We start from the raw sequence: 12,500 nt of genomic DNA on the forward strand, positions 1-12,500 counted from the left end.
GAGGGCGGCGTTTATTCGAAGAAGTACGGTAATTCAGACAAAGCAATGACCCCAGGGGTGCATTTATATATTTATACATCTGCATATTCATTTATGGAAGGAGGCAAGGCGGTTCGTACGTTGATTGTGATTTATAAAGGGAAGGACCTGGCGTATGACCGGTTTTATACATGTGAATATTTCTGTGCGTAGGTACTTTTCGAGTTTTGGCCATACGCCATCTTCTGGTATGAAAGCTACGCAATCCTTTATACATGAGGCCCCTGGACAGCAGGCACGCCAATCCCACGTTGATTGTGATTTATAAAGGAAAGGACCTTGCAGGTATGAAATGATTCTGAAAAGCAGTGACAAAAGGTGAAGAGAAGGACATTAGGTAGCAAACAATCTTTCGGTTATAGGTGCTTTGCAGGCCCCTGGACTGCAGGCAGGCCAATTCAGCACCCGGACTCTTCTACGACGAAGCCATGCAGTTGTTATAGCTGCAGTATGTGGATTTGCATTGGCCTGCTGAAATACACAAGGCCTTCCCTGAAATAGACGTTGTCTGAAGGGGAGCATAAGTTGCTCTAAAACCTTTAAATACCTTTCAGCATTCATAGTGCCTTCCAAAACATGCAAGCTGCCCATACCATCAGAGATGCTGGTTTTTGAACTGAACAATGATAACAGGACACGGACGTCCGTGATTTCCAAAGTGAAAGTCAACTTTGGACTCGTCAGGACCAAATAACGCTGTTCCACTTTGAAATAGTCCATCTTAAATGAGCCTTGGTCGACAGGACACAACGGCGCTTCTGGGCCATGCTCACATATGGCTTCCTTTTTGCATGATAGACCTTTAGTTGGCATCTGCAGATGGCACGGCGGATTGTGTTTACCGACAGTGGTTTCTGGAAGTATTCCTGGGCCCATTTAGTAATGACATTGAGACAATCATGCTGATGAGTGCTGATGATGCAGTGTCGTCTTAGGGCCCGAAGACCACAGGCATCCAATAAAGGTCTTCGGCCCTGTCCCTTACGCACAGTGATTTCTCCAGTTTCTCTGAATCTTTGGATGTTATGCACTGTAGATGATGAGATTTGCAAAGCCTTTGCAATTTGACGTTGACAAACATTGTTTTTAAAGTATTCCACAATCTTTTAACACACTTTTTCACAGATTGGAGAGCCCCAGCCCATCTTTACTTCTGAGAGACTTTGCCTCTCTAAGACATCCCTTTTATAGCTAATCATGTTACAGACCTGATATCAATTAACTTTATTAGTTGCTAGATGTTCTCCCAGCTGAATCTTTCCAAATGTTTTGCTTTTTCAGCCATTTGTTCCCCCCGTCCCAACCTTTTCGAAACCTGTAACAGGCATCAAATTTAGAATGAGCTCATTTAGTTGATGAAAGTGTAACATTTCTCTGTTTAGACATTTGTTATGATATATATGTTCTATTGTGAATAAAATATTGGCTCATGTGATTTGAAAGTCTTTTAGTTTTCATTTTATTCAAAAGTAAAAAACGTCCTAACTTTTCCGGAATTCAGGTTGTAGTCACTGAATGCTATTTAATGAAGCTCAGCAAGATCACAACAGCTTGTTTTGCAATTATACCATACCGGTTTAAAGTATATTTTTGTAATTCATCTTCAGTTGCTGCCAAGTGTGTGTGGTGCCTTTTGGTTTGCAAACACAATATATAAATGTGTGTTTTCTGTGGTGAGGATGTGTTTGTGTTCATGGCAAAAGGGTCTGTCCTGAGGTGACGCTGTGTGTATGTGTCCTGTGTGCTGACTGACTGTGTGTATGTCCTCAGAGGTGACAGTGGTGTACCAGAATGGGCTGCCGGTGGTCTCGGTGTGTCTGCCGTCGAGGAGGGAGCGCTGCCAGTTCACCCTGAAGCCACTGAGCGACTGTGTGGGCGTACTCCTCCAACAGCTGCAGGAGGAGGACAGGGGCATCGACAGGGTCGCCATCTACTCTACAGGTACACACACACACACACATACAGGGGCATCAACAGGGTCGCCATCTACTCTACAGGTACACACACACACATACACACACACATACAGGGGCATCGACAGGGTCACCATCTACTCTACAGGTACACACACATTTTTACACACACATAATCGTTTGCGTGACTCCCCCTGCAGATGGAGCGAGGATAGCCTCGTCTACAGGTATAGACATCCTGCTGCTGGACGACTTCAATCTGGTCATCAACGACACCACACACCTGGTCAGACCTCCTCGGAGAGGTGAGCACATACACACACGTCCACACACACACGCCCACATACACACACATATACACACACACAGCCCCCCCCCCCTACTGAGGGTGCTGGTGTGTGCGCAGAGCTGCTGGCCCATGAGGATGCAGAGCGTCTGAATGATGTGAAGTTCCTGGTGCAGCAGCTGTACACCACCCTGCACATTGAGGAGCACCAGCTCAGCAAGGAGAGGCAGCTGGTTGGACGCCTGGAGGACCTCAACTCAGAGCTCCGCCCTCTAGAGAAGGTCTGAGGAGGAGAGAGGATCTACTGTACTCTGCTCTACTGTACTCTGCTCTACTGTACTATACTCTGCTCTACTCTGCAGTACTCTGCTCTACTGTACTCTGCTTTACTGTGCTCTATGCTGCTGTACTCTACTCTGCTCTGCTGTACTCTACTGTACTCTGCTCTACTGTACTCTACTGTACTATACTCTGCTCTACTCTGCAGTACTCTGCTGTACTGTACTCTGCTTTACTGTGCTCTACGCTGCTCTACTATACTGTACTCTGCTCTACTGTACTCTACTGTACTCTTCTCTACCGTAGTTTACTGTGCTCTACTTTGCAGTACTCTGCTCTACTCTACTGTACTCTGCTCTATGCTACTCTATTGGACTCAACCCTACTCCGCTGTACTGTGCTCTTCTCTACTCTGCTCTACTCTGCTCTGCTCTATTCTACCCTACTGCTTATGCCAAGGATTCAGAATGAGAGTGACCTGAATTCATGCATCTCTGTCTCTGTGTGTGTGTGTGTGTGTGGTGCCCTGTGTGTGTGTGTGTGTGTGTGCGTGTGTGCAGGTGAAGGAGGAGTTGAGCCGGAAGGCGGAGCGGCGGACCACCTGGGCTCTGTGGGGGGGCGTGGCCTACATGGCGACCCAGTTTGGCATCCTGGCACGCCTCACCTGGTGGGAGTACTCCTGGGACATCATGGAGCCTGTCACATACTTCATCACCTACGGCACCGCCATGGCCATGTACTCTTACTTTGTCCTCACACGCCAGGTACCACACACGCGCACACACACACACACACATGTAAAGTATACACACAGTTTCACAGAATGTGTGAGTCTGTAGTGTGTCCTGATGGCATGTGTGTGACCTGTGTGTGTGTGTAGGAGTACATCTACCCTGACGCCAGGGACAGACAGTACCTGCTGTTCTTCCACAAGGGGCTGAAGAGGACTCGCTTTGATGTAGAAAAGTACAACAAACTCAAGGAGGATGTTGCTGAGGTATGACACACACGCTTACACACACACACACACACTCACACATGCACATACAGGGCTGGTAGAACAGAGGTGTAACAGTGTTCTCCAGGTACAGGGCTGGTAGAACAGAGGTGTAACAGTGTTCTCCAGGTACAGGGCTGGTAGAACAGAGGTGTAACAGTGTTCTCCAGGTACAGGGCTGGTAGAACAGAGGTGTAACAGTGTTCTCCAGGTACAGGGCTGGTAGAACAGAGGTGTAACAGTGTTCTCCAGGTACAGGGCTGGTAGAACAGAGGTGTAACAGTGTTCTCCAGGTACAGGGCTGGTAGAACAGAGGTGTAACAGTGTTCTCCTCCAGGTGGAGCTGGATCTGAAGCGTCTAAGGGACCCGCTCCAGCTGCAGCTCCCCGTCCAGCAGATCACCTCCAGCAAGGACTGATGACGCCCTCCTCTCCTCCCTCCAGCTCCCTCTCTCCCTGCTTTCTGTCTCCCTCCCCTTCCCCCCCCCCCCCCACATGTCCCTTATGAGGTTAGGAAGAGATATCCTTCCTGACTGACCATCACAACTGCAAGCTAAACCAATGATGAGGACGACGACAAGAAACACATCCCTCTGAAGGCTGAGGGTGGAGATGATGAAGATGATGATGATTAAGATGATGATGATGATGATGATTATGAAGAAGTGATTGGCCACAGGGACAGTTGGCAGAAAGTCACCATGGCCAGACAGGAAGGGATACACCTGAAGATTCATACTGCAGAGGCGGCTTACAGAGGGGCAGTGTGTGTGTGTGTGTGTGTGTGTGTGTGTGTGTGTGTGTGTGTGTGTGTGTGTGTGTGTGTGTGACATGCTAGGGACAACCAGTGGAAGGCCAGGCCCTCGGTAACTTCTGAAGTCTTCTGAAGCTGTCTACCCAACAACACTTACAGCACTACTCTGATTGGGCAAGGCAGAGCTCTGGGGAGGGACTTCAGCCCATGAATTAAAGTTTACAAGGACTTCCTGTGGCTAGCCGCTGCCCCCAGCATGCATGGAGGACTCTGATAGACCATCCAGGTAACCTTGGCTCAGATCTAGCCTTCCCATTGGCCAGACTCTGCTGCCCATCCCACCCTGCCGCCCTATCAGCAGTTTGTCTCCGCCTTGACAGGAAGTGGAGGGCGTCAATTCCTCTTCCTTTTGACGTTCTGTAGAGCTCCGCCCCTCGCCAGGGGGAGAGGAGAGCCAACGAAAACATCACTGTGGGTTCTTTTATTCCAAAAAAATATTTTGGCGCTTTTTATTTTGAAAGCCATACTATATTTGTTATGAATATAAATATATATATATATCTAAATATATCTACAATCAAAGGAGCTGTAGAGAGACCAGTTTATTTTCAGTAGGGGGTGGAGCTCTGGTTGTCAATAATTACAGACAGATAGATACAGATACATGCAGGTACAGATACATGCAGGTACTGACACATCTGCTTCACCTCAATATCAATAAGTCCTGCCGGAGTCTCATCAATGTTCCTGCCCTCTCTCCCTCACACACAACTTCTCTTTCTGACACAAACTCCCCCTCTCCCTCACACACACCTTCTCTTTCTGACACAAACTCCCTCTCTCCCTCACACACACCTTCTCTTTCTGACACAAACTCCCCCTCTCACACACCCTCTGACTGTCTCTCTCTCTCTGACTCTCTATCTTTCTCTGACTCTCACACACAAAAACACAAACTACTACCTTGACCATCAACATTACAAACAGTATGTTGCTCACTAATATGTAGGCAGACTTGCAGAGTTCATAAGGAGTGTTACCTTACAAACAAATCCCTCCGGACATAAAATGACTCCAATCACTAGACCACCTCATGTTCTACTCGCCTTAGCTTTACATCCTGAGGGCTGACTCATAACTACTCAACATAGTTTAGCAGTCCTCCTTTAGCCAGGCCAGAGCTCCCTCCCGTCCGCTAGGCTAGGCTAACTAGGCTAGGCTAAACTGAATTAAGATAGGCTAAGCTAAACTAAGCTAGTCTACGCTAGGCCAGGCTTGACAGGGTTAGGCTAAACTAAGCTAACCTAGGCTGCATGCATGCTAGAGATGCCCTCACTAGAACCCTGTGAATGTGTAGGAAGGAGTATTGTTGCAGTTTTGTATTTATTTTGGATATCATTCTCTATCATTTACATTATCAGACCCTGGTCAAACACACCATATCTATGTTGTTTCCATTCTGGGGATGGTTAGTTTCAGTCAGGGAAGGAGCAGGTACACTACTTCCTGTTAGGGGTGGTTGAGTTTAGGGTATGTGGGGGTAGGGTTGGTTAAGTTTAGGGTAGGTGGGGGTTGGTGGAGTGTAAGGTAGGTGGGGTTGGAGGAGGGTAGGGTAGGTGGGGTTGGTTAAAGTGTGGTTCATGTCAGGATCCTAACTTGGCTAACAAAGCTAAACAAGTCTACATCAATGGAAAGCAGGAAGCAAAATCCAACAATCTGTCCTCCCATTGGCTAGTCCCTAGGAACATCATCATTCAGTGTGCGTCTGTGCACACACTAGTGTGTATTTAAATGTGTACTGTATACTCAGCATATGGTACGTTGACATATTAATCTCCAAGGAAACAGCTGGCTTCATGTGTGGTTATGATGAGCTACATAGTTTACAAGGTTCGCTCCTCTAGCTAGCTGTGCACAGCGCTGGTGTCCTCCAGGCTACACGTGCTTCACTCTGGACGTGCCAGGGGACCTGCTGTACCACAGACCCTTCCAGGCCAGGGGACCTGCTGTACCACAGACCCTTCCAGGCCAGGGGACCTGCTGTACCACAGACCCCTCCAGGCTAGGGGACCTGCTGTACCACAGACCCCTCCAGGCCTCCAGGCCAGGGGACCTGCTGTACCACAGACCCCTCCAGGCCTCCAGGCCAGGGTACCTGCTGTACCACAGACCCCTCCAGGCCAGGGGACCTGCTGTACCACAGACCCCTCCAGGCCTGGGGACCTGCTGTACCACAGACCCCTCCAGGCCAGGGGACCTGCTGTACCACAGACCCCTCCAGGCCAGGGGACCTGCTGTACCACAGACCCCTCCAGGCCTGGGGACCTGCTGTACCACAGACCCCTCCAGGCCTCCAGGCCAGGGTACCTGCTGTACCACAGACCCCTCCAGGCCTGGGGACCTGCTGTACCACAGACCCCTCCAGGCCTCCAGGCCAGGGTACCTGCTGTACCACAGACCCCTCCAGGCCTCCAGGCCAGGGTACCTGCTGTACCACAGACCCCTCCAGGCCTCCAGGCCAGGGTACCTGCTGTACCACAGACCCCTCCAGGCCTCCAGGCCAGGGTACCTGCTGTACCACAGACCCCTCCAGGCCAGGATACCTGCTGTACCACAGACCCCTCCAGGCCAGAGGACCTGCTGTACCACAGACCCCTCCAGGCCTGGAGTCCAGCCGAGCCCTCCAGGCCAGGGGTCAGGGGTCACGCTGACTGTCTTGTAGGGAAAGGCGGCGACTGTATGTGCTGCTCTACAGATAAACAATCTCAATTTAATGACTTCTTAATTTTTTTGCTGAAGCTGCAGCCATTGAATACCAGAGAGGTGGAGGGAGAGAGAAGCGGATATAGAGGAGAAGGAAAGGCAGAGAGAGTGTGTGTGTGTGTGTGTGTGTGTGTGTGTGTGTGTGTGTGTGTGTGTGTGTGTGTGTGTGTGTGTGTGTGTGTGTGTGTGTGTGTGTGTGTGTGTGTGTGTGTGTGTGTGTGTGTGTGTGTGAGAGAGAGAGAGTGAGTAAGCATAAAGGTGTAGAGCAGCACGTCCATGAATCCTTTCTCCCTAATCGCTCTGGATCGATGTGGGTATAAATCTACGTCACCTTCGACCCCAACTCAAACAATCAATAGCTTTAAATCCCTCTGCTCTACAAAAGGCTGTGTTTGCAGATAAGCACACACTAACACACACACACACACTGACACACAGTAAGGATAGTCCTGGGGTTTCCTTGGAGATGTCTGCAGTCTGAGTCTAGGTTCGCCATGTCTCTTCATCCTACTTCCTTCTTCCTGTCTGTCTCTGCATGAGACTTCCTGTCATATCATACACCTTTTATTGCCTTTTTCTGTTGCCTTCTTCTTTGAGTTGTTTTTCTTTTTTTCTCTTTTTTAAATGAAATATATCAAATATAGGGAACTTTATTATAATGCGGGTGTTGCATGAATGTCTGTTTACATGGGAAATTATGTAAAAATAAAAAGATGATTTATCAAAATATTGCAAAGATGATTTAAAGAACGTTGTTAGTAGTTGTTAAGGACAGGGCGGTCTTGTTGCCATGTCGATAGAATCTGCCCTGCCAAAACTGGCTAGTCCCCAGCCAACCCAATGCACCCTCTCTCCCCTGCTCCCTCACCTCTTACCCCTGCCCCCTCACCTCTTACCCCTGCCCCCTCACCTCTTACCCCTGCCCCCTCACCTCTTACCCCTGCCCCCTCACCTCTTACCCCTGCCCCCTCACCCTATCCCCCTTACCCTGCTCCCCTTGACACCCTCATGTCCTACACTGTTCCCACACCCTCACTCCTTCCTCACCCCTCCCACTCTTCCCCCTGCCCATCCCTCCTTCCTCCTCCCCTCCAAGAGGGGTAGTGCCCCCCCCCCCCTCCCATCTTCTCCGTCCAGAGACCCTGTTAGAGATGCCCTCTGACCTTTCACTCCAGCTGCCTGTTGTATGTTGGCAGCATGAGGAGGAACAACATCTCTGCTGCACCTCACCCTCTCCACCTCCACTCCGTCCATCTATCCCCTCATCCCTTCTCTTTTTGTATGTCCCCCTCCTCCTCCCCCAATCGCGTTTAGGTTTTGGTTGTGTGTTTTGTTTTGAATTTCCATTCTGTTTGTGTGCGCTACAAGGAGATGTTTCGAGAGGAAGCAGCTGACAGGATTTACTTGGTTTGGTTCTTCATTCTGACCTCTTTCCTAGTTTTTTTTTCTTCTTCTTCTTTCGTTGACATCGGATGCTGTAATGTTGGCAAAAAAAGAAAAATGTAAAATCCTGTATCATTTATGAAATATGTATAAAAGAGAAATGTAATTCAGTTACCAATAAAATCCTTACCAAGGTTTTGGAGATGATTGTACAGCTGTGGTGTGTTTGTAAGTGTGAGTCTTGGTCCAAGACAACATACAGTACGAGTAAAGTACAGTTTTATTCATTTCAGTCACAGTTTTAAAAATATACATTAGTATACAGCTCCTCTCCTTCCTCCTGTCCTCCCTCCCTTCTCTCCTCCTTCCCCCTCCCTCCCTTCTCCCTAACTCCTCCCTCCCCTTTCATCCCTTCCTCCTCCTCCCTCCTTTCCCTAAATCCTCTCCTCTCTCATCCTCCCTCCCTCCCCTCCCTCCTTTCTCTCCTCCTTCTCCCCAACTCCTCCCTCCCCTCTCATCACTTCCTCCTCCCTCCCCCTCTCATCCCCCCTTCCCTAACTCCTCCCCTCTCATCCCTCCCTCCTCCTCCCTCCCCTCCCTCCTTTCTCTCCTCCTTCCCCCTCCCTCCCTTCTCCCTAACTCCTCCCTCCCCTTTCATCCCTTCCTCCTCCTCCCTCCTTTCCCTAAATCCTCTCCTCTCTCATCCTCCCTCCCCTCCCTCCTTTCTCTCCTCCTTCTCCCCAACTCCTCCCTCCCCTCTCATCACTTCCTCCTCCCTCCCCCTCTCATCCCCCCCTTCCCTAACTCCTCCCCTCTCATCCCTTCCTCAAGTTCAAGTCTTTTATTTTTCAGGTACACAGAACAACTCAGTCAGACTGGGCACTGAAATTCTTAAGACAAGACAACGCAAGCACCTGGCATAACATATAAGTACACAGAACATAATTTACAACTATGCTGAGCTTAAATAAGTGACACTTGCTAAATATACAGATAGCAATAAATAATCGACTATGCTAACCCTAATACTAAAACTTCCTAAATATACAGGTAACAATAAATAATACACTATACTAACCCTAAATGCACATAAAACCTATTACAACTCAATATCCCATCCTAACCTAGGTGGAGTGCAATACAATAGTGCAAAAATTGCAGATCAGTGACTATGTCAATGACCAGACAGGAGCCTGATGGCGAAGTACAGTGAGGTACAGTAGTGCAATGTTACTGATAGTGCAACCAGTAGCTGAAAGTGACAGTGTATAAGTGACTAGTGTGCAGTAAATCAATGTCCATATCAGTGTCCATTCAGAAGCCTGATGGCCCTTGGGTATAAACTGTTGTCCAGTCTGCGTGTGCGCGACCGGATGCTGCGGTAACGCCTGCCAGAAGGCAACGGGGTAAAGAGACTGAAGGATGGGTGGTAACAGTCTCTTAGAATCCTGCCAGCTTTCCTGAGGCAACATTTGTGGTAGGTGTCCTGTAGGGCTGGGGCTGTAAGGCTAAGTTCATCATCCTGCCGGTGATGAACTCAGCAGAACGGACCACACTTCGTAAGGCCTTGCGGTCTCTGTCTGTGCAGCTCCCATACCACACTGTAATACAACCAGTCAGAATGCTCTCTATAGTGCATCTGTAAAAGTTAGTAGGGATGACTTAGTCCATACCAAACTTCTTCAGTCTCCTCAGAAAGAAGAGGCGCTTACGGGCCGCTTTGACCACCTTGTCCGTGTGAACAAACCAGGTGAGGTCGTTGCTGATGTTCACCGAGAGGAACTCCCCTCTCCTCCCTCCCTTATCTCCTCCTTCCCCATACCTCCTTTCTCCCTAACTCCTCCCACCCCTCTCACCCCTCTCACCCCTCTCTCCTCCTCCCCTCCTCCACTCCTCCACTCCTCCCTGTCTGTCTGCTTCCTGCCCCACACTGACCTGGTGTGAGGGCTGTTCTGAATGTCAGTCTGCTGGTAAACAGGACGGTGAGTTCAGATATGACCGGCACCGACGTTGTGCCAGATAGCAGCATTGTCCGCTCCTTCCTGCCCTGCTGAGCGGAACTCCGACTGGGACGATGGGAGGTGGGTCCCAACAGACAAACTACCAAACCAGTTATCATATGAAGCCCCTATTAAAGAAACCCAAATTGGATAACGGTATACTTGCAAATTACAGACCAATATCAAATCTTCCATATATAATATTCTTAATACGTTACATTTACATTTAGTCATTTAGCAGACGCTCTTATCCAGAGCGATTTACAGTAATTCCCAACCACTCAGCCACCTGACTCCACGTTCCAAGTATTGGAAAATATATTATTAGTCCAATTACATTCCTTTCTTGAAGAAAATAACATCTTGGAAGTCTCTCAGTCAGGTTTCAGAAAATATCACAGTACTGAAACTGCTCGACCTTAGACTAAACTCTGATGCAAAAAAGTCTCTATCCTTATCCTGTTAGATCTCAGTGCAGCATTTGATACCATTGATCATGATATCATAATCAATAGACTGGAAAAGATTGGGTAAACGGACAGTGTATTAAACTGGATGAAAACATATCACAGGAAGGAAGTTTTATGTTAGTTTAGGAGACCATAGGTCTAAGAAACATGAGAACTGCTACGGGGTTTCTCAAGGAAGCTGCTTGGGTCCATTACTTTTTTCTCTTCATATGTTACCACTCGGCGACATAATCAGAAAACATAATATAGATTTCCATAGCAATGCGGATGAAACACAATTGTATATATCTGCTGAACCCAACGAGTCAACAGCCTTACATTTCATTACCAACAGCTTGTTGGCAATAAACAAATGGATGAATGGTAACTTTCATAAATTAAATGAGGACAAAACCGAAGTCCTATTATGTGGCCCCAAATCCAAAAGAGAGATGCTTACGAAGAATCTAGGAGGCTTAACCCTCTGGCTCTAACAGAAGTGACGAGTCTCGGTGTAATCCTGGACTCAGATTTGAATTTCAACTCTCACATTAATAAAGTGACCAAAACAGCTTTCTTTCACCTCAGGAATATAGCGAAGGTACGACCATTCATAAACCAAAATGATGCAGACTGCTGTAACGCACATTTCGCTGGTCTTCCCAAGAAAACCACTGAAAGACCACAGCTCATTCAAAACTCTGGAGCTAGATAATTAACCAAAACCAAAAGGAGAGAACACATTATTCCTGTCCTAGGTACTTTACACTGGCTCCCTGTTACCTTCAGAATTGACTTTAAGATCCTTCTCCTCACATACAAAGCTTTAAATGGACAAGAACCTAGCTACATTGCTAACTCTTAAAACCTACACACCAGCTAAAACACTGCAATCATCAGATGCAGGCCTATTAGAGGTCACCAGAAGCAGTCACACTAAGAATGGTGATGCAGCCTTTGTCAACTACGTCCCAAAACTATGGAACACATTTCCCATGGGAAGAAAACACGCTAGACATTTTCATCTTCAAACATTTCTACCAAAGCATTTTACTAATTTGATCTCAGAAGAGTTTTATTACTTTATTTACTTGTATTATTGTTTTTATTGATTTTATGTAAAGCACCTTGTGCTGCAATTCTTGTATGAAATCAATAAAGTCTTATTATTATATGGGTTTGTACGTCCAAATAATACCAGGATGTCGTAGTGCATCCAGTCGCATTTTGCAGTATGCTCTTCTGGCTGTTGCAGTATGCTCTTCTGGCTGTTGCAGTATGCTCTTCTGGCTGTTGCAGTATGCTCTTCTGGCTGTTCTGACTCCCAGTCAGCGCAGCAGAGATGCTTCCCCTCAGATGAACCTCAGACGTCACAGAGCAGCAGCATCCCAGGCTCTGACAGCATGCTTTGATCAGCGCCGATTCTATATTTCAACAATGTTGACATTTTGTGCTACGATTTGTGACATGTTTGGGCAAGAGGGCCAAAGTTCAAGGTGCAATGTTACGATGATGAGGATGTAGCATGTCCCAATTGTAGCACGTAGCATGGTAGGCGTGTGCACAGTAAGGGCAGCTGCAGGACATGGTCAAAGTGAAAAGAGGGTGATTTGGGACACAGCATCCCTCAGAGGGGCT

At 47.8% G+C, this 12,500-nt stretch overlaps 1 protein-coding gene across 1 annotated transcript in view; it reads left to right on the plus strand.

Annotated features, from left to right (window-relative positions):
• The window catches only part of mcu (mitochondrial calcium uniporter), a 55,322-nt gene extending 46,697 nt beyond the window's left edge, over positions 1-8,625 (plus strand). The window contains exons 4-9 of the mRNA XM_084709178.1: positions 1,810-1,980; positions 2,153-2,257; positions 2,359-2,519; positions 3,078-3,281; positions 3,398-3,514; positions 3,852-8,625. Of these exons, the coding sequence (XP_084565304.1) occupies positions 1,810-1,980; positions 2,153-2,257; positions 2,359-2,519; positions 3,078-3,281; positions 3,398-3,514; positions 3,852-3,932 (839 nt within the window). The 3' untranslated portion in view covers positions 3,933-8,625. The remainder of the gene's footprint in view (positions 1-1,809; positions 1,981-2,152; positions 2,258-2,358; positions 2,520-3,077; positions 3,282-3,397; positions 3,515-3,851) is intronic.
• The last annotated feature ends 3,875 nt before the right edge of the window (positions 8,626-12,500 follow it).

Source organism: Hypomesus nipponensis, chromosome 11, assembly GCF_054491055.1.
Source record: "Hypomesus nipponensis isolate SF chromosome 11, ASM5449105v1, whole genome shotgun sequence".
NCBI classification, from domain to species: domain Eukaryota; kingdom Metazoa; phylum Chordata; class Actinopteri; order Osmeriformes; family Osmeridae; genus Hypomesus; species Hypomesus nipponensis.